Source organism: Cydia splendana, chromosome 22, assembly GCF_910591565.1.
Source record: "Cydia splendana chromosome 22, ilCydSple1.2, whole genome shotgun sequence".
Lineage (NCBI taxonomy): Eukaryota > Metazoa > Arthropoda > Insecta > Lepidoptera > Tortricidae > Cydia > Cydia splendana.
In genome coordinates, this window is record NC_085981.1 from 10,684,399 (window position 1) to 10,708,138 (window position 23,740).

The following is a 23,740-nucleotide window of genomic DNA, read 5'->3' on the forward strand; positions in this document are numbered from 1 at the left end:
TGAGAAAGTCATTGAATCGATTAGCTATTTGTAACGGATCACTCACAATGGCACCATCAACATTAATGCATTCGATATCCTGCCTAGTGATGTTTCCGTCATTTTTGTCCTTAATTATATCCCAAACAGCTTTACATTTGTTGTTTGCCTTACATACATACTTGCTATTAATTAATTGCTTCGATTTTAGTACACAAACCTTTAATAATTTGGTGTATGATTTATAAGCTAATTTGTTTTCCGTTGACCGAACTCTGTAACATATGGCTTTCAGTTTTCTTTTTGTTCTACTCGACTGCATAAGACCTTTCGTAATCCATCTGGGTCCCAAATTATTAGCTTTAATTTTTATATTAAACTCAGGGAAGCAGAGCCTGTATAGAAGAGTCAAGAAGTCATGAAATGTCTCAAACGCTATGTTTAAATCATTCTCTAAAAAAACATCATACCAAGATAGACTCGAGGCATATTGCTTGAATTTTAGAACATTTTCCTTACACAAATCTCTTCTTTTTATGTACCAATGATCTTGACTTTTCTTTTTGATATTTACGACTGGAAAGTGAAGGACTTGACATGTGTCATGATCGGATAAATGCACCGGGTATACATCACCTTTCGCATCACTTATATTGCTAGCTATGTGATCTATACAGGATGTTAAGCGAGTGGGCTGTTTAATATGTAAAGTTAAATTGTAATTATTTAGTAGTTCTGTTAACATATTAGAATACTTAGTCTCTTGAATGGTATTTATATTAAGATCTCCTGCAATTATTAATCTACGTTTGGATTTAGAAGTTAATTTATGAAGGACATTATCTAAGTATCGGAAGAATGTATGTATTAGTTCATTTGTTGGAACTCTATAGATACAAAGGACTATACAATTAAAACTAGGTACATCTATACCACAACATTCGAAAACACGTTCCAATGACGATTCTTGGCATAACGGTTTCAGTTTAAATTCTATCCCTTTTCTCAAAAGGATGCAAACTCCGCCTCTTTTCTTATTTTCTCTAGAATAACTTGCAGCAACATTAAAGTTTTTTAAGACAATGTTACTTTCGCTGCCACGTCTTACAAATGTTTCAGTTAGGCACAATATATCAATTGGCATACTTTTATTAGACAATTCAGCCAGGCATAGTTCCAAAAGGTTTAATTTTGACAGTAACCCTTGAATATTTTGATGTAGCAAATGGATGGTTGTATTGTTTCTTTCATGATCTTTGCTCTCGAAAAAACTCTACATTTACACTTTTAGCATCAACACTGACATTATCATTATTAGTATTGAATGTTTCTTTATTTATAATAGGGAAATAATAAGTAATTTTCCCTTTTATTGGGGTAGTATTTTCAATCAGGTTATTTTCAATAGTCGTTTTTTTGTTGAATTTCATCGTCTGGTTAGTGCCATCTTTTTTAGCCACAGGTATGAATTTGTTATCGTAGTCAATACTATCGATAATTACATTAATTTTTTTACATATAGTTTTTAAATAATTTTCTTGGTTCAGAAATTTATTATAGTAGTTTAAAAATGTACAGTGTGGAAGCTGATTACATAACAATCGAATAACCCTGTTAAGTTTCCACTTATTTAGAAATTGGTTCTCGCTGACTTTTAACATGATAATGTTAGTGTTTTCTAATCGTTTAATAGCGGCTGATAGTTCATACAATAACATTCCTGGGTTTGAGTCATTTTCCCCAGCACAGATTATTATGTGATCTTGCTTTGACACATTTAAGTCATGACATGATTTAAGAACTTCTTTTGCCGACGCAAATGGTTTAGTAATAGAAAATATTTTGTATTGTTCGTATTGGGTATTAAGTCTTGACGCAGAAAGTTTCGCAGCTAAACCTACACACTGTTGCGTGCCAAATATGTATATTTTCCGCTGGTTAATCTCGATGGAAGGTTCCACCGTATCCGAAGTTATATGATCTTGTTGTGTACTATTCTTCAATAAATTGTCAGCGCCGTCAGCTCTCGGTGAAATCGCAGAAGTTAGAAGTTCCTTTTGATCCTTCTGTATTTCTTGATCAATATTAGGCTTAGCATCTTTTTTATTTTTGCTACGATTCTTCATAGGGGTATTTTTCTTAATTAACGTCGATGGTGATGAAGTCAATCTGCATACATTTTTCAGCGTATCTATTTCTATTTTATATTGGGACATTTGTTCTTTAAGGGCGAAGTTTTCTGATAGAATATCTTCGATTTCTTTTTCTGCCGATAGTAAACGGGTCTGTAGGAGGGATATTTTCTCTTCCAGGTCTGAAACTTTATCGCATTCACATCTATTAATATCAGGACAACTCCTGTTCAGCCTGCTATCATCCGATGAGCTATCTGCACTTTCGTCTTCCGATGATAAGGAAGAAAAAGAGTTTTGAGTTGGTATATTTACAACGATTTCCTTATCTGGCGTGGATCGTGGAAGTTCTTCTGGCATTACTGACTTTACCTCATTCGCCTTTCCTTTCCTTTTTGCTACCGCATTTAAGTCTGTACCACCTGATGATGATGCGCTTCCCGGGGTTAAAGTCTGTTTTTTTGTGGCTGCTTGACTCAATTCACAGCAGTTCATGCATTTCCAATTTTTTTTGGTTGTAGGGTTCATCAGATTATACCTTTTTTTAGTATTTGAACATTCCAGGTCATAAAAGCGCTTACAATTAGAGCAGGTAAGAAAATGTCGCCCTTTAATAATTTTTCCGCATTTACCACACTGTTTTTCCATTGTTACCAATATTTCTATTGCAATAATTAAACGTAATGATTGAATCGTATGAACGCACCCAAAGTAATGGTTTCTGAACGAAACATGCGCAGTGTCACAGTGACAGTTGGACGTCAATTTGTCAAAACAGCTGATCGTTGACCCTTAATTATTCTATTTTTTTTATTGAAAATACGTAGTTATTTCAAATGTTTTCTATGTGTGTGTAAGCTTAAATAATAATAACTAGATGTGACTTTCGTTTTATGTGCAAAATATCCATGATTTAGCTCACCATGGTGTTGTTTCGATCTTCTTAGTATACCGGGTAACAGTGGCAGTGTTTTTGGTGATATGTAGTAAGTTTTTAATCAGTTTCTTGAGTTTTCCAATATAAATTTAAACAGAGCACTTGACAGAGGTACTGTTCACAACACACCCACACACACACCTACTATTGGAAAAGACGTACGAGGTGGTAAATCATAAGTCGCGATTGTCAAGCCGGAGTATTTGTTAAGTCGGCTTGATCGTCTGCACAGCGCTTAAGACACGTGATTTTAATGTTGTTCATTATATTAATGGTGTTAATTTTCAGTAACTAAAGTTTTTTTATTGCGATTTCATAAGTTTATTTCATTACCCTCCACTGATAAAATTACCATCCATGCCCATTTCATTACCAGCGCGTAGTTCATTACCACCAGTCTTATTAAATGAAAAGGACTAAGGTTACGAAGGTGCCTTTAGCATAAAAGTGTCAATAAATGAATCCACAATGCATGAAAACCCAAAAATTTACCATTTAAAAGAAAATTTACAAATCGAGAGAACATCACCGATTTGCACGAAATGAGAGAACGACCCTTAGGTGACCTAGAAAAGACGGGAATGGAGTACCAGGCGGAGTATATTATTATACCATGATGAATATGCATATCTGACAGAAGAAAGGCGTTAATTTCGTAAGTAAACTTTTTTGTTTTCGTATCCATTGCCTACTTGTTAAAGATACCTCACATTACTCCACTTTTTACAGTTCTCTCTATAACCCGTATCACACATTTTTTTACTGAGTCATTCTTAACATTAATATATAATGTAAATAATATTTTAATAACTCCACTGCGTCCCTTAACTTATAAACCCGTAAGTAAAATGACCTTGAGGAAAATGGAAAGTGAACGAAGAAAGAGCACGTGAACAAATGACCGCGTAAGTCACATCACTAGCTTTACGTAACCACCATCGATGCACCGACTCAGTCGCCAGTACGCCGGGGAGAAATCGACCGACTCGATTATGTACTTTCCCCTCACTATTTTGGCGCGAATTTGAAGTTTTGTATGTGGTTGCGAATCAAAATAAATCAATTCAGTGACTAATTTTATTGTGAATTAATTTTAATTGGTGACTGAAGTGCTTGTAGTGTGGCGCAAACAATGGATTATATTACTACGTGATTTTAACTGTAAGCATGATTTTTATTTAAATACAAAATAAAAAGAAGAACGGGAATATGTTGCTAAATGCCATCCTAATAAAATAAGACATTTTTTTTCTAATAGAGTAAGGATAAAAATGCACTGCGGTGGCCTGTTTTCATTTTTTTTCCTTTCGGTAATAATTTCGTAGGCAGTATTACTGGAAATATTCTTATTTTGGCCGTTTTTTATAACGTTTTTGCAAATGGCTATCGGAACCAAAAGTGCCTTTTAATATGAATAATGTTGGAGATATTAAAACGTCACACAAAACGAAATTTAGCAATATGATCGTCCTCTAATACTAGGATACTTATACATATTAAAAAAAAAACGTACGTAGTGTTGGTGACGAAAATGGGACCAACGATTGTATTTTATTTTAAAATTATATTGGTTGCCCAATGCAATTTCAATCTAATCATTCGTTTGTTTGACAGGGGTTTAAGTAATTGATGAGAATAAGCCTTGGTTTTATACGATATATGAGCAAAAGGTTTATAATTAAGTACCTACTTAAAATTAATATTCTTAAGGAAGTCAAATATACAAGTTCCATTAAAATGTGTCTTTGCAGCTAGTAAACACATTAAAAAAATAGGTCGTGTTTAACCAATGACAGTCATAATAACTTAACGAAGCTAACTTAACTGAACTTAGTTTTTTAACTTTAACGAAAGAACCAACAGTGCCACTCGCACCCGAAAATTTCCGCATCATATCATTATATAGATTAGATTAGTGTATATGTATGTATTATTATATGACTACTAAATTGAAAATACGAGACGTGTGAATACTTTTTAGGGTTCCGTAGCCAACATGGCAAAAAGGTCTTAAAAATCCATATTACATTTACAAAATAAAATAAAATTATATAAAACATTGATAAAAAATTAAATATAAAATACATTAACAAATTAGGTACGCTACAAACTTTTACTAATAATAGCTTTTAAGATGTTTATTATTGGATTTATATATGTTAGTTTGGAAGATTTGTATCTATGGGCCTTAGTTGTATTTAATATTTACACACGTTGCAACAAATGGCATCCAATTTCAGATAATTATCGCCTATTAGTAGGTGCAAAGAATTCAATCGATTGATAAAATGCCGCAAAGTATCGCAAATCGCATGCGACTATCGGCGAATTTTGTTTAAGCCTTAAAGACTGCGAAGAAGTATGACTTTTAACACACTGCTCCGTACTGGACGCATGTTTGTACGTAGACGCGATTCATCGCCCATCGCAGTTTCGGACGAAGATACGGAGAAAATCGTACCGTCGTCGCCACACGCGAATTCGTCGCTTCGCATTTCGCAACGGCATGCGACGGCAGTGTGTTATGCCCTACTAAGTAATTAAAACTGCTAATTTTCTTCACAATTAACAGATGCGTCTGTCTGTCAGTAGATCTCCGGTAGACAAACATGTGTTTAAAAGTATACATACAGATAAACGTATACGTATATTATGTATTTTCTTAGTGCATTCTAAGAGTTCATTATTTTTGATAAAATCAACTTTGTACAGCATTGTGACGTAAACTCACTTCTCGACATATTATTTATTCAAATAATATTCAATCAATGCTTGCTTGGTGTTACTATAGGATTTTTTCTACACCTTATATCGTTAACTCCTTTTAAATTGGAAATAATGCCTAAGCACAACTTTATACAAAAAAATAAATTAGTCCAACCGAATCTAATTAATTGGCACCTTTTTGCAACAAAACCTTTCCTGCTCTTATAATAATTATTTCCTTAAAAACATAAAAGGTTTTGTCGATTTCCCATAATCACGACGTGATGTTATTTGTAGGCAACAACCAGGAAATCTAGGTCCTTCTACGAGTTCAAACTATTCGCGAAGAAAGGTTAAGATATCATTGTCACGGTTGTTGAACCTAACAGTCTACCACCAGGTTCACTAGAATTATAATAACGTGCGAATAATTGGTAGATAAAGATCACGATAAGGTGGTTTTGACTAGCATTCAAGGTCAAGTTCGGCTGAAGAAGTTTATAACAGAAACGAGCTGGTTGTTCTGGTTTAGTAGTGCAGTGGTGTCCAGTGAGTGAAGTGAATCAGATGAGACAATTTGTGAGTGATCGAGTTATTTATTTTGAGGTTATAAGGTTTGGCAATATTCCCGGTCTTAGGAAAATGATCATAGGCAATATTTCCGCCTTTAATTAATTACTGTATTGCAATAAAATCTTCGAAGTAAGTACCTTAATAAATTAATAAATCCCATATTAGTATGGAAAGTAAATTGAAAAACTCGCGGAATAGGGGGCTGTCCATAAATTACGTCATCGATTTTTGACCCCCCCCCCCCCTATAATCATCCAAAAATCATGCTTCAAATGACCCCATTTCCTCCTACTTCATGCTACCGTCATCCGATGTCCAGACCCCCCCCTAATTTGAAATGACGTAATTTATGAATAGCCCCTAGGGAGAGGAAGAAGGAAGGAAAGGGAAAATTATTAGGGAGGCTTTCGAAGTATAAGAAATATTTACATCACTACACCTTATAAAATAAATTCCCCAGCCGCGTCTGTCTGTTTGTGTGTATGACGTATGTATGTTCGAACGGAAGAATATATGTTGCAGAACATGAAAAAAGAATGAACACGTATTTTGTTACTTTGGCTCAAAGTTATATTTTACAAAAAAAAACACACTTCAATGTTTCATATATTCAAATCAGTAATTAACTAGCAATTTGCTTGAACAAAACTCTACAGAAGTTAGAGCGTTTTGTCAATTTTCAGTACTTTGGACGCCAATTTCTCCCAGTAGGTTGAGTATGGGCAGCTAAAAAAAATACGTGTTTGTTATTTTATACTAATATACAGGGTGTCCCTAGCCATTGGACAAAGCCAAAATGTACATATGCATTAGGGTATTTAGAACCAGTATACAAAGTATCATAACAATCGGTGTAGCGGTTACGAAGAAATTAACAAATTACGATTTTTTTTACTTTGGAGCAACCTGTATGTGTTAGTAGCTCCTGAGGTAATAAATAGTATGAAACCTTCTTCGACCGTTTCGATTATCTTTTTTATTTATGACATTACTAAGATTCTGACTTGTGACAAATGTCATCATTGCCGCACATTTTCAAACAAATTGTCAAAAGCACTGCCAATGATTAATACAGTATGTTTCTTTTTGTTGTCGATTATTGGAAATAACTTTTGTTTGGTAATTTATTTTTTTATTTTTTGTTCTAATTTAAAAAATATTACCGTTAGAGCATTTCTGAGAAGTAAACCCTACGTGGGATTTCAGGGTTTGTCCAATGGCTAAGGTCACGTTGTATAACATGTATCAAAATAAATCAGATCGGAGCCGGACAGTTGGGTACCCTTCCTTGTTAGTTATTATCTTGGTCTCCCTTTTGTAATCGCTTTCTTACTAATTTTAATTGTTTTCATCTAAAGTCTAATGACAATTTATCGTCGAACTATCAGATGTCATAAGCTGGTCAAGAGCAGGTCAAATCCCTTTTAATTTCCTATCTATAGAAAAAACTACTAGCATGGTTAGGATGGTCGGGCTTATCGACGCGATAGCGTGATAATGACAGTGCCCGTCCTTTTCAAATGCCTTGTGTTAAAAAGTGATGCCCTGTTTGTCGCGAGGATAACTTAGTCCATTATACACCTATAGGAAAACATGAATAGCATGTAGACAATGCTGTAATTGTTTAATTATTTTTTCACAATCTTGTTCATCGGCAGCCGCGCAGAGTCATTCTATTGTTATTTAATCACAGCAATTAGTGCTGATTTATAAATCATTATAACGATAAATTATGGAAGCAGCAGCCAATCGTCTATTGCAAATGCTTCCAGAACCAAGATCTAGGATAACAGCAAAGACAGCTGTTGAGAAAAGTGGCCCACCACCGCGGACGCGGGTGTGCGCTTAAACTGCGTTCAAGCAAAAGAAATAGATCGAAATGTCATCTCGCTCGAATCTGGAGCAGCCCAACTGGGGAAGTACCTCCTTAAGTCCTTACAAAAGATAACAGCCTTAATAGCACTGCTACTTACTCTGTAGAGTGTAGGTATACTACTAATATTAAGAGGGCCTGGCCCTCTGTCGCTGCAGCATTTTCCATTCCAGCCTATTCTGGGCCTTCGTTTTTACTTCTTGATATGAGTGGCTACAGCACCATTATTTTATCTGTGTCATGTATGATATTCTTGGTCTTCCTCTTCCTCTTTTTTCTTCATTTCTGCCCTCCAGCGGAGACAAAAAAGAACAAACGGAGAAGCTACAGTGTAGGTATGGGGTGTTTTATATCTGATAATGCAGATGGTTTCCGCACGCTTGTTTGCCACTGTCTTAGCCCGCAAATTCGTCCGCATAAAAGCTGTAAAAATTTTCAATCCCAAATCAATTTTAATTTCACGTGTTGAATTTTCAAAAATCCCTCAGTGAAGTTAACAAGTTATTTCAAAAATATAGGTTTCAAATCAAGGTCCGACCATCAATGGTTTAGGTATTGTTACGTTGTCCATACCTTTACCGGGATTCGAAGCAGCTTCGTAAGCAGGGATAGGTACTATTACGGACTAGAATACAAAGACCATTAAAATAAATAGCGTATCTATTGAAATAGTTATTTGTTTTACAAGGGGGCAAAGTTGTTGTTTAACCGCTCATAGCACAGGGGTTAAACAAAATCCATCCATCCAAATGAATGTTATTAAATGATATTTATTCTTCTTCTTTATTGATCATTCAAAATCATCTTTTAAAAGTCAATTCTACCAGCAAAAATAAGAAAACAACTCAAAATTTGCATTTGATTACTTTGCCTTAGGTTAGGTAGCCTTTTTCCAGTTGGTGTGGTGAAAATTACTATACCTGAAAGACGGAACTGTGGTATTGAGCTCTCAAAACATTATGTCAGGAAACGGAGCTAACAAAAGTAGGTAAGTAGCTGATTGTTTACCAAACTGATTTAAGTAAACAAAAAATGATTGACAAGTTAAATGTCATGCCGTATCGTTTTTTTAACCATACCCTTTGATTGAGACTGTCACAAAAACCTTTACATATGTACCTATTGAAATCTATCAGTTTTTGTGTTGTTGTCGATTGTATTATTTTCTCACATCACGCATTTTGCGCATAGGCAATGGATACCTATTTATAATAGGCTAGATCACTAGTTTTTTAATATCAGTCGCGTTTGCGTTCGCATACAGGTAGGTATAGATAGTTGCTACACAATTTATTTTTCAATAAAATATAAGGAATCAAATGGTTCCATTTTTTTCATCAATCAAGTAAAAAAAGTTACTTATATTTTGGTTATCTTAGCTTAGGTTATATGAATACGTTAGTAATAATCTAAGTGAGTATTAGTTATAATAGTTATATAAATAATTTCTCTTGTCACCATCTGTAAACTATTTACACACTAATAACTACACCATAAAAATAAAAGTAGGTACAGTCAACAACAGAGCTATGAATACAGGCAAAGTGTCAAAAATATGTATACAGTACTTTATTGCCTGTACATTAAGGTCGTGTATACATATTTTTGGCACTTTGCCTGTATTCATAGCTCTGTTGTTGACTGTACTTAAGTAATATTAACGTACCTAATTAAAATTAAATCAAAGCTATAGGCACTGATTTTTTTGTCAGTGTTGTGCTGATGTGTTCACGGCAATATTCCCCATTCAGTTGAGTAGGTACCTATTATTGCTGATCCTGGTGCGGCAATATTTCCCATTCAACTCGCGAATAGTAGCATTGGCACACCACTATTTGTCATAACTTTATCATCAAAGGATATGATGGTCGCAATTATCCATGTGCTAGCGTGATAATCGTCGTGTCTGTCTCTTTCAGTCGCGTGTTGTTAAAAATAACATTTGCTTTGTTAGCTGTACTTACTGTAAAAACGTCCGTCGTATTTTACGGTTTTAGAGGAACCTCACGGCTAAGTAATAACTGAGAAAGGGTTCAAGAGAGAGAGAGAGAGAGAGAGAGATAGAGAGAGAGAGAGATAAAGTTAGAATGAAACAATAATACATACATGCGTCTCCTAAAATATAGCTGTGAATAATTGCTGCAAAAAATTAAGTGCAAGTCATTATTACTTCCTTACGTAATCTAATCGCGTCATTATCACTTAGCTTAATTGTTTTGCTAAAAAATAAATACTTACGCTATGCCTCGCCCTCCATCGCGACGACATCATTAGGAAACTATCTCAATACAATCACAAAAAACTAGGAACGAGACTTCTAGGGCTGGCTCATTCCTAGGCCAAAGAATATTAGGAAACGCCATTCAGCGAGGGGACATAGCCAGCATCATGGGCAGGGGACATAGACATACGGGGACCATTCATAAAATACCTACCGTATTTTTACTTTGTTTTGTTACATTTAATTTGTACTCAAATGACCACAGTCACAAGCATGCAGCTACAATGAAAAAAAAATCTTCAAGTAGGTACCTAGTCTTTTACATAATCGATTTTATTGTTTATAAATTGAAAGATTAATTTTACTAATAACAGCGAAACAAAACGTCTTTCCAAAACGCCAATTCAGTAATATAGGTAAAATTTAATAAAAACCGGGCAAGTGCGAGTCGGACTCGCGCACGAAGGGTTCCGTACCATAATGCAAAAAACGGCAAAACAAAACGGTCACCCATCTAAGTACTGACCCCGCCCGACGTTGCTTAACTTCGGTCAAAAATCACGTTTGTTGTATGGGAGCCCCACTTAAATCTTTATTTTATTCTGTTTTTAGTATTTGTTGTTATAGCGGCAACAGAAATACGTCATCTGTGAAAATTTCAACTGTCTAGCTATCACGGTTCGTGAGATACAGCTTGGTGACAGACGGACGGACGGACGGACGGACGGACGGACGGACGGACGGACGGACGGACGGACGGACGGACAGCGGAGTCTTAGTAATAGGGTCCCGTTTTACCCTTTGGGTACGGAACCCTAAAAACTAGGAACGAGACTTCTAGGGCTGGCTCATTCCTAGGCCAAAGAATATTAGGAAACGCCATTCAGCGAGGGGACATAGCCAGCATCATGGGCAGGGGACATACGGGGACCATTCATAAAATACCTACCGTATTTTTACTTTGTTTTGTTACATTTAATTTGTACTCAAATGACCACAGTCACAAGCATGCAGCTACAATGAAAAAAAAATCTACAAGTAGGTACCTAGTCTTTTACATAATCGATTTTATTGTTTATAAATTGAAAGATTAATTTTACTAATAACAGCGAAACAAAACGTCTTTCCAAAACGCCAAATGCCAATTCAGTAATATAGTTAAAATTTAAAAACAAAGTGTACCTAATCGTATACCTCTTATTTGCCCACCCTGTATATTGAACCATTTACCTATTCGACACATCAGCATCGACAGGATCATGCTTAAGATAACATATCCCGCCTATACCACTTAGCATTCATTCTGCTGTCATTTTCTTATTGTTTTATTTGACTTAAGCGTGTAAACCAACTTGACTACTAATGAACAGGTATGAACAAAGAATGAGACTTAAAATAGACTTCGATAAGCCTAAAAAAGTATTACCTTTATTAGTAAAGGGTTCCGATACTGAAAAGCAACGTTGCAGTACATTTACAGCAACTAGGTATGTTTAGTCCATGCATTTTCAACATCACAGTTTTCTTTTCTTTTTGTTTGTTATTAATAAATACCAAAAAACCGGGCATAACAATAGCGGCAACAGAAATACATCATCTGTGAAAATTTCAACTGTCTAGCTATCACGGTTCGTGAGATACAGCCTGGTGACAGACGGACGGACAGCGAAGTCTTAGTAAGAGGGTCCCGTTTTACCCTTTGGGTACGGAACCCTAAAAATGCGTGTCCGGATTTAATCGTGTACAATACAATACAATACAATACAAATACTCTTTATTGCACACCTCATTACAGAAAACAATACAAATAATACAGGAAGAAGAGGTTAAACAACAGGCGGTCTTATCGCTAAAGAGCGATCTCTTCCAGACAACCTTTAGGTAGCGGAAATTAATAAATTTATGTCATGTCAGTAGGTGTTTCAAATTCAATATAAGAATTTTAGCACAGAAAAAAAACACAATACAAAACAGTATAAAAGACATACAAATAAAAATAAAATAAAATAAGATTTACATAAATACACATATCATACATACATAAAATTATATACATATACACATATATATACATATATATACGTAAAAATGCCAGCTATAGGGAAAAGGAAGCAGGTAAAAGTATTACGGAGCAGATAAAAAGTGAACTTTAACGAGTCTCTTGAAAGAATAAGGAGACTGGGCGCACCTTAAGTCTGCAGGCAGAGAATTCCATAGTCGTACAGATTGAAAAGTGAAAGAATTTGTATAGAATTTAGACGAGGATGACGGGACAGAAAGAAGCAAATTCTGGGAGGACCTAACCGAACGGAGATAGCTGAAACGGTTTTTAAGATAGCGGGGAGTTGCGGGGTTAAAAAGAATGGAATACAGAAGTGACAAAACGTGTACCTACAGTCTCTAATCCTGTTTGTCATCTTTCGTGGGTAATATGTGTGACATCACATTATTTCATGATATATGGTAGGTATGTATTTATATTATAAATTATAATACATAATAAGTAGGTATTGTCCGTTTTGACAACTGGAACCCGTGATAGACACCTGAATCGACATCGAAAACAATTTACGCTTCTAAGCAGGTGCTGCCCCCGCGCGGGCTTTATTTTACATAGTAGCCGGTCGGGTCTAATACCATCTAGACTAGAGGCTTAAACCGCTAAAATCTAAATAAGTTTTTGGCAAAAATTTCATTTTTGGTACAAGCTTTTATCACCGACTGTACTTTTTTTTCCACAGGCAACTAATACTCATCGAGACAATTCTAAGAACCCCAAACACAATTAGGTTTCGTTGTTTTATCACAGAGTTCCTATGGCCACCTCCGGTTTCCATCATCAGATCAGCTCGATGACATCATAATATTGCATTGTCACCTGACTTACATATGTATGCAAAATTTCAGCTCAATCGGAAACCGGGAAGTGAGTCAAATTTAACTTGCAAGATTTGATTACACACAGACAACGGTCTGAAACTAAATAAAAGCTTGTAAAATGGCAACTAAGTTGTTCGCAGAAATCGCGAAGCGTCTGGTTGACGTAACTGATGGTGACCGAAGAGCTGGCGGCTTCCTCGCACAACGCATCAGCATTGCGATACAGCGAGGAAATGCCGCCAACATCCTTAGTGCAATGCCTCAAGGGCCTATTTTAGATTTAAGCTAGTTATTAATTTATTTTAGTAATACCACTGTATATATCTTGTTTGTAAATAAACGGAGTACATAATTTAGTAAAAAAAATTGCAATTTGACATAATGCTTCTCGCCAATGAATAGGGGGCTTCTGTGTATATTTCATTTATCCTTTTGAAGTCGATTATCTTTTTTTGTCAAACAGACATGGAACTTAAACACACGGAAGATGGAATCGAAGCGATGACGCGATTGCCCCTCCTTGTTAAGTTTAAGTGGTATCACTATATACAATAACTGTGATTATGTGATGTTAATTGAAGTTTTTCTTTGTCTGTCTATATATTATGTAACGAGGTACACAAAGGAACATATATTTACATAGTAGCGGAGAATAAGCAAGAAGTAAGCAAGTGTAAACACTTTATTGTACGAAAAGAAAGGAATAATAATGTTTACATCAGATAAAACATAAACGTGTAGTACAAAGGCGAACTTATCCCTAAGAGGGATCTGTTCCAGTTAACCTATACCTAAAGGAGTAATTAAAAGCTATATACCTACCGTGATTCTTGAGAATTGGAAAGGCCCTTTAACATATACAGGGTGATCAATCCAAATGGGTCAGTATGGACAAGTCAGAAACTATAAGAGATAGCGAAATCTGTTCTTAGGAACCATGGCGTCGATTTTAGATTTAATAATAATGGCATTCAATTTTTTTCAATCTATCATACATAACCGGGATTCGAACCTGGTCAATATTCTTTATGTAATCGGGTGTAGTATTTGTTTGTATGGCAACTTTTAAACGATGCGTGATAGGTGGGGGGTGCTCGACCAAATATCGTAGAGGGTCCCGAGACAAACTACATTTCAAAAAAATTCAAAATGGCAGACATTTTTTTTTTTCTAGTTGGTCCGAGCGCGCTGAGATTTGGCATGCGGTGAGCCTGAGGGCCCAAGATTACCATGTCAAAAAAAAATTTGGAAAAATCCAAAATGGCGGCGGACACGGACAAAGCCAAATTTCCAAGTAGGTTAAGCGAGCCCGAAGGGCGAGCTTCAGGCCAGGAGGCCGAAGGCAGCATTGCTCCGAGCAATTATTAGGGTTGGCACCACTTGACTTCCTTTTGCGTGCATGACCACAGATAAGATATTCACTTGATTTTTGACAACCCTAAATAGCCGAAAGGGATAGTGCCATATATTAGAAAGGGCCAGCATGATTCGACCCTGAACCGCTGTCAAACTTCGTTTTTGTAGGAAGTTTCCTTTCTGTACGGTAGTACTATTAATTATTCTGTGCCCAGGGGCCAGGAACCAGTTTCTGTAGTTCTTTACATTTAGTTAAAGGCAAAAGACACAAATTTCATCTCTAGGCAGAATATACTAAGTGGTCCAAGTAGGTACAGTCAAGCAAAATATCTCCTTGTCGATTTCTAACTAAGGCTCGGCCTAGTTTCAAGTTTAATAAATTGTGACCGAGTGTACCTACTTTTAAAGTTCAACTCAATTTAGTCATAATTCTTTATTTTACCTTGTTTCCATGCTACGTATCTTACTTATTTAGGTAGGTACACAGACAAGACATCCTCCAGACTGAGCATAGTAGCGCTACCCCCTCTGCCACAAATATTACCTACGGTAGTTTTACTCCATTTTCGAGTCAAAGTGTCTGTGTGTGACGTCCGTGTCTTTGAACGGACCAATCACGGCACGGGACTCGCTCACTTCGTCCCCCGCACCCCAGTATTTTTGCAGCATCGGTTTCATGAAATAATTGCTCTAAACTCCGTCTAGAGGATTCCTAGTCTATGGGTAGGTACAGTAGGTACGTTTACCTAGGAACAGTCGGTAGTATACAGAGCCTCTACCATCAGTTTTGACATTGACATAACGCTCACGTCTACATAATTTACTTTCTGTACATCTCGCTTGCACTAATATGCGAGTACGAGCGAGATGCATGGAAATTAAGTTACGTAGACGTAAGCGTATATGTCAATGTAAAAACTGATGGTAGACGTACAGGACCTAAAGCGATCGCGAAAGATTTTCGCGTTCAAAAGCATTTGTTACAGTCTAATTTTCCTACATAATTACTAACATAATGTGGCTTTCTATTAGAGAAGGTTCCTTATGCTTCATGTGCAATAACAACCTTTCTTATTATGTTTTATACACTCTAAAAAAAATTTGGTTGGCCCTATCAATATTTTGATAGTCGTAATCAAGCATCTTGATTCCATACGAGCCTAACAAGGACTTCGACATTTCAAATAAGGTAATTCTGATTGATTTTACTATTGCTATGTAACTGAGCTAACTAAGATCTTGTTCAATATATACATGAAAAAGAATTATGCTAACTAATTGACCCTAGTAAGATCAACTAAGCTTGATATTTATTGAATCAACCTACGTTACATATTATAATTATGTCAACAAGTTAATAATAGATGCAAGGTATACAATTGTTAGGATTAATATGTATATCAATACCTACTTTATTAGTTCAATCACAGATACACTTAGCGCCACTTGCACCATCCCACTAGCCCGGAGTTAACCGGTTAAACCGTCAACCCAGTGTCAAATTGTACTGGTAACCATGGTAGCTCCAGGTTTAACCGGGTAATCCCGGGTTAGTTGGATGGTGCAAGTGGCCCTTATTGTTTTAAGTAATCAGCTTTCTTTGATTTATATAAGATCGTAATTGTTGTAATTAACTTAACGTCAACTAAGAAGAAACTGCTCTTAGTTGGTCTTCATTTTTTAGAGTGTATGTAAAAGCGGCGCGCCCCGCTCACGCCCCGCCCGGAAAACGCGCCTGTGTGACGAAGCCTTTATGTCGATACAGTTTTTGGATTTTGTACCTAAATGGCTGAGCTATAGGGGTATATATATATTAAGAAGTATGTATACAGCTCGCAGAACCAGCTGCTGTGCTGGTATAGGTATATTATATCCACAGCTAAGTAATTAAAACTACTTAGGGTAATTCGCCAATAACTGGCCACTTTTAGTACCTGGCCGCCCTAAACTAAAAATGAATTATATTCATTTTAGTATAAGGTTTCAATAACTGGCCACCTTATACTGAAATGAATTTTATTTATAGGTAAATAGAATTAATTTTTAGTTTAGGGCGGCCAGTTAGTCCTGTTACTGGCGTATTACCCTATGTGCTTTACTTGATTGTTTATTAATAAGCCATGCACAGTGCACATAATGTATTATCATGTTAATTACAATATTCCAAGGTTAACTACTGTTTGATCTTACTGTTAACACCTTGTATTGTTGAGCCTGCTATTAACAATACGACTATCACTCATTAATTTCCAATATTCCTTGTATGGGCCATTTTATTAAAGTCGTAAACTACTTACATCTCTTATTATACAGGATGATTCATGAGACGTGAGCAGGACTAATCCTGCACACTCAGTAACTGATAATTGATCGATCACCGTCGTATTTAGGAGAAACAACAACACTTTTTCCTATTTTTTAACTTTTTGGTGAGGGCAAATGTAATTCTCAACAATCATGGTCACCCTACAGGACCTAAATAATAAACATAAAACCTCTTTAACCGTAATGGCATTTTGATTACGAAGAAAATAAACTGTCAAACTGGAGTGAGATACGAGTTTTCAAAAGTAACCAGACCGTGATGACAGTAATGACATTCAATTTGACACTGAATATCGGTAGTTTAGTATTCTAATTTTAGGGTGACCATGCATGTCGTAAAAAAATTAATAAGGTTTTTTTACAACACAACTAGAAAATTAACGTTATCCTCACTAATACTGATACGAAACAGTTGCTTATAATTAACGATATGCGCAGTGTTAGTCCTGTCAAGTCCTGCTCAAGTCTCCTGAATCGTCCTGTATTATATTCTACTTATTTATACTACATCTATTATGTTATTTCTTTTTTTATTATAATACGAGAATAAGTGTCCCAAGATTTTGTATACTGTGTGTCTGACCATGGGGCTTTAAATCCAGGGCTCGATTCTACTCGCTAAACTTTTAACTATGACACCAACCACGAAATCCCGAAAACAATTTTTACTTTTTCATACATTTTGGCTGATCAGCCCTCGTAGCACGGTCGCATTTTTATCATTTGTCACCATGCCTGTCACGTTCTAACAAGTATGTAAGTGCGAAAGTGACGGACATAGTGATAGTCGATAAAAATGGAACCATGCTGAGCCCGCAGATGTCGACGTTTTCTATGGAAAAGCCAAAAAATTTTCCCCGAGTTTAGGGTTGGTCCCATAGTAAAAGTAGCTCAGTTTAGCGAGTAAAATCAAGCCCTGGATTTAAAGCCCCATGGTCAGACACACCATGTAGAGTTAGACCAAGAAAAGTCTGCAGCGATTTCGATAGCATACGCAGAGCAAGTGTTATTTAATAAGTACTTAGGTATATATTACTATGACATAATTTCATAGAAGTTTGACGTTTAAAATAACACTTGCACTAAGTGTGTTATCAAAATCGTTGCAGACTTTTCTTGGTCTAACTCTATCCATTACCATTTTTCATAGATTTGTATGGCGGTAACGAAATGGAGGAATCAAAAATTTGGGAAATTTTTCTCCTATAACTTCTGTCAGTTTTGGTTCCAGTTGACACCAGTATAATCTGTGGGGTTTTAACCTCGTTTTAAATAAACGATTGCAGCGCCATCTGTGTTGATCTTGGCGCGTTAATCCTTATTTTTTTAAACACAAACATTTTTCAAGTAACCCATAATTTATAAAAAATACGGAATTATTGCGCCTCCTTTTATTCTTGTGGTTTTTTTGAGATATGTTAAATCATTCATAAGGGGCAAATATATTACCTATAATTAATTTAGAACGTTTGTTTTCAGATCTCTGCATGACACTGGCACACCGGTAAAATGAAACAATTTATAAAACAGGTGCGTCCTTTCATTAAAAAAATAATAGGTAGGTACATACCTACATAAATATTTGGGGATTCGACAATCTTACACAGATGGACGTCTAGCCTCAAACTAATCAAAGCTTGTACATATGGACACCAAGCAACGAAATATATACTTATATCAACTTATATAGATAAATATAAATATAGGTACAGGGTGATTCATGAGACGTGAGCAGGACTAATCCTGCACAATCACTGATAATTGATCGATCACCGTCGTATTTAGGTGAAAACAACCACACTTTTTCCTATTTTTTTACTTTTTGGTGAGGGCAAATTTAATCCTCTTCAATCATGGTCACCCTACAAGACCTAATTAATAAGTATAAAACCTCTTTATTTTTTGATTACGAAGAAAATAAACTGTCAAACTTGAGTGAGAGAGAGTTTTCATAAGTAACCAGACCGCAATGACAGTGGTGACATTCAATTTGACACAGAATATCGGTAGTTTAGTATTCTAATTTTAGGGTGACCACGCATGTCGTAAATAAATTAATAACTTTTTTTTTTCAACACGACTCGAAAATTAACGTTAACCTCACTAATACTGATACGAAAGTGTTGCTTATCATTTACGAAATGCGCAGTATTAGTCCTGCTCACGTCTCCTGAATCACCCTGTATATTTAGATATTACAGATAACATCCATAACTCAGTAACAAATATTCGTGATAAACATAATAAATGCCATTACCGGGATTTAAACCCGGGACCTCCTGCTTCGTAGGCCGAGTCACTAACTGACTATAGGCTATACGAGTAGGTACTTCGTTTATTTAGTATTTCCCGCCCCCGCCAATATTTACAAAATGTAAGGTTCCGCCATCTTCGTTTTGGTTTTCGTTTGCCACGAAATCCATCCCGTGAGTTCCAGTCTAGTTTGGCTTAGTGTCCCGGGTAGTGATGTGCCGTGGGAATTTCCCGGGAACAAGGAATATTCCCATATGGGAAATTCCTGGGAAATTTCCCGGTGTTCCCGGGAAAATTCCCCAAACAGGGGAATATTGAAACAGATTAAGTGTATTACAATTTTATTTAAAGCTAGCTATAACGACAAGTAACTGCGTTTAGTAAAATAAAGTAGCAAAAACCGTAAAATGCAAAGTGGCTTCCCAAAAAAAACATGGAAAGTGGATTTGCTTACAACATTCAACACTTTGGATGTTTCAAAAAAATATTTGGCATCACTTTAAGCCCCCGATGTACCTGAATGCGAAGTCAGATCATTTCGAAATTTTCTCCATACAAATAGATACTTATAAAAAAAAATTAATCTCTAAAAAATTATGGCTACAGAATTTTTTTATTAGATATTTTGATAATGTAATGCAAAAACATTCACAAGAACCCGTCCTTAACACTCGTATGTAGAAGAATTTCTTGGCTTACGGAACTCCACTATTCTTATTAGTACCTAACTTATTTTGACCCTGATTAAACTGTGATGATTTGTATCGATTTTGTTGAATAATGGCGTATTATTGTAAAAAACAATATTTTGGCCGAGAAATCATTCCCAGCAACTATGGGAAATTTCCCAGGAAGAATGGGAAAATTCCCGGGAAGAATGGGAAATTTCCCGGGAAGAATGGGAAATTTCCCGGGAGTATAGGGATTTTTCGTAGGCGGATGAGATACAGTTTATAATGTTTTTAAAAAAAGTTTAAGCTGCTAAGTGTTGACTGAATTTCTGATAATAAAATAGGATATCTATGCGCCATTTCAAAATTCTCCTACTTTCCCTTCATATGGGAAATTTCCCGGGAACGTTTCCGGGAAATTTCCCAACAAGGGAATTTTCCCGGGAACGGCACATCACTAGACTCCCGGGTGCATTCGGACGTGCCCTGCCCAGCTCCACATAATCTACCACGTGAACGTAATAATCTAATTAAATTTTACAGGCGTTTGTAGTAAGTGGAGCAGCGCTGAACATCGCCGGTCATGGCTGTGCACACGGTTACCCAGCTGTGCTGTTCGCACAACTCAGCGACACGCGGCATCCACTGCACCTTACAGCACACGACATGTCATGGATAGGTCAGTATTGAACATCTTTCGCAGTTATATGGTTTTCAGCTCAGCGAGGCACACATGTCATGGATTGGTCAGTATTGAAGGTCTATCGCAGCCGTATGATTTTCCAGCTGATCGCGCAGCACAGCGACGTGATAACCATTCGTCACGATGCGCATGTAGTGGATAGGTCAGTTTGAGCATCTATCGCAGCAGCATGGTGGTCCAGCTCGGTACGCGGCACCCACTGCACTTGACGACTCACGACATATGATGGATATCGATCGATGGTATCGTCTGCTGTCTGTATTGAACATTCAACAATGCTCATGGTGGTATGGTTTCCCAGATATAGGGGAACATTCCACCAACAAACGCTACTCTTTTGTTTTTATCTAATTTTATTAGGAAGCCAAGTTTTAGTTCGACACTGTTAAATCTTTGGCCATAGAATTAAGTATTATCAACATTTATTTCAACATTTTCAGATGTAAGTAACTGCTGTATTCGAACTTCAAGATATTTACAAGAGACGACACGTACTAGATCCATTCTAGATACGTTATAGTTTAGATATCAACTAGTTCTCTTTTGCAGCGCAATTCGGGCAACCAATGTCACTTTTACCAACTTTTACTTTAGATAGAGTAAGATATCTATTAGATGTGAATTGGATCTCTAAGTCATATCCTGTGGAAATCGTTCAAGAGTATCTCCAGAATCACGCAAATGTCAAATTTTACAGGTTAGATCTTAAACATATCGTTATCGTATCTTGGTGATGTCTAAAAGATGTCTAATAGATGTCTATTTCAAAATCCGAATCGGGCCCTAAGGGTCGATTACGACGATTACTTGTTACAGTAATGTTATCTTCACTTATTGCTGAATGCTTGGTACATGTCCTGACATATCCTGAATAGGTTAGTTAACTACCTTAAGGCCTTTTAGAGCCATTTCCATTTAATCACATGCCTTGAATAGTGCTCCCGAAAACGTAGGGAATATGTAAGTATTCTAGGTTACTGTCGCCCCCATCATCTACATCGGAATAAAGCATTTTAGGTATAAAATAAAGGACACTCCTCTATATACCAAACAACACTTGTTTATAACCTATTTCCCAGACGCGACAGCTTCAAAAATATTAACGTAACACCTTTTCAATTCCAGCCTCAGCGGTAGGCGCCATGGGTATCGTCGGCAACTTCATATCACCCGTGTTGATGTCGCGTTTCGGCCGACAGAAGGCGAACCTGATCTCCATCGTACCTGCTTTACTCGGCTGGATAGTCTTCGTCCTAGCCAACAGTGTTCCCATGTTCCTCATAGCTAGGCTCCTACATGGTCTAGCTTTAGGCCTAAGGACTCCTCTAGCAGCTATCTTAGTAGCAGAATACACGGACCCGAAATACAGAGGCGCTTTCTTAGGAACGTTCGCTATATCTTTAGGTCTAGGGATATTTTTATCCCATCTTTGGGGAGCTCATTTGACATGGAAGGTGACTGCTATGGTATGTGCTGTTTTCCCAGTGATAGCTTTAGGAATTATCAGTTTGTCACCAGAATCACCAAGCTGGTTGGTGTCGAAGGGAAAATATGATGAGGCGAAGAAAGCATTTAGATGGTTAAGAGGCAGTGGCGTGGAGCAACAAGCAGAATTGGAAGCCATGATAGAGGCACAGAAAAGAGAAACGCGAGTTTCAGAAGAGAAACGCGTGGAGAAACGGTTTTTGAAGAGATTCGTCGACTCTTTAAAAGATGTGTTGAAGATCTTCAGGAAAGTGGAGTTTTATAAGCCTTCAATAATAGCTATAAGCATGTTGATAGTATTTGAGTTTGGAGGAGCTCATATGGTCCCAGCATATGGAAATGAGATCTTGAAAGCAGTTTTAGATAAGGAAGACGCTAGCGAGGTAGTCTGGCAATTCACTGTTATCGATTTACTTAGAACAGTGTGTGCATTTTTTGCTATATTCCTTTTGAAAATCTTTAAACGAAGAACAATTCTGTTCACCAGCGGGCTTATGACTGTGTTATCTTTAACTTTAATCTCAGTATTTGTATACTTAAGAAAAGCTGATGTCTTCTCAAATTCTTTGTTTTTAGACGCAGCTCCAATGACATTAATGGTTCTTTATACATTATCATTTTGTTTAGGTTTAGTTCCATTAACTTGGGTTATATGTGGTGAAGTATTTCCATTGGCTTATAGAAGTTTAGGGTCTACTTTATCTACGTCATTCTTGACTCCATCTTTCGTGGTGTCTATGAAGACAGCTCCTCATCTATATTCCTCGATTGGAGTTCAAGGAGCTTTCTTAGTATATTCAGCTCTATTATCAGTGTGCCTTATTATAATTTATGCCTTATTGCCAGAGACGAAAGATCGAACTTTGCAAGACATTGAAGATAGCTTTAAAGGCAAACGGGAAAAGGATGTAGAGTCTGAAATGAGTCTTATGCTGGGCAAAGATATGCTCAAGTGAAAGCTATAAAAAAGAAATAGTAACAACAAGACTACAAATGCTCTTATTGTATAATAACATAATAATAAGTAAATATTAGGTCTCACCACAGACATAAAAGAAATTATGTTTTCTATGAGATACATAGTCTATGTCCCTACCTGTTATGCCTATACATAAATTAAATTTAAATTGATACATGACAAGGACCTTACAGCATTTTGAACTAGTTGCTACTTAGTTTTAATTCAAACACTCAGAAAGAGTTAGGTACTTATATGTAGTATGTATAGGTATGTAATGTACCTACATACAGGGTGTCCCTAGCCATTGGACAAAGCCGAAATGTACATATGCATTAGGGTATTTAGAACCAGTATACAAAGTATCATAACAATCGGTGTATATAGCGGTTACGAAGAAATTAACAAATTTCGTTTTTTTTACTTTGGAGCAACTTGTATGTGTTAGTAGCTCCTGAGGTAATAAATAGTATGAAACCTTCGACCGTTTTGATTATCTTTTTTATTTATGACATTAATAAGATTCTGACTTTTGACAAATGTCATCATTGCTGCACATTTTCAAACAAATTGTCAAAAGCACTGCCAATGATTAATACACTATGTTTCTTTTTGTTGTCGATTATTGGAAATAACTTTTTTAATACAGTTGCTCAAAAAGTGCTACTTTACGTAGCTGTTTAGCGTG

General features: G+C 36.3%; 1 protein-coding gene across 2 annotated transcripts; it reads left to right on the top strand.

Moving 5' to 3' along the window:
* Positions 1-4,117: 4,117 nt before the first annotated feature.
* Positions 4,118-23,346, top strand: LOC134801475 (facilitated trehalose transporter Tret1-like). Of its 2 annotated transcripts, none has more exons than XM_063774081.1 (4): positions 4,118-4,209; positions 18,462-18,512; positions 20,450-20,585; positions 21,735-23,346. In XM_063774081.1, exons 2-4 carry the CDS (start codon positions 18,492-18,494, stop codon positions 23,048-23,050), a joined length of 1,473 nt encoding a protein of 490 aa, XP_063630151.1. In that variant the 5' UTR covers positions 4,118-4,209; positions 18,462-18,491; the 3' UTR covers positions 23,051-23,346. The 2 variants fall into 2 exon arrangements, with proteins under 2 accessions (XP_063630151.1, XP_063630152.1); XM_063774082.1 differs by lacking the exon at positions 4,118-4,209 and adding an exon at positions 5,957-6,333.
* Positions 23,347-23,740: the final 394 nt, after the last annotated feature.

Coding starts and splice junctions, on each gene's coding strand:
- LOC134801475 (XM_063774081.1), top strand. CDS start 18,492: ATGAAACAATTTATAAAACAG. Junction 18,513..20,449: donor TGAAACAATTTATAAAACAG/GTGCGTCCTTTC, acceptor TAAATTTTACAG/GCGTTTGTAGTAAGTGGAGC. Junction 20,586..21,734: donor ACACGACATGTCATGGATAG/GTCAGTATTGAA, acceptor TTTCAATTCCAG/CCTCAGCGGTAGGCGCCATG.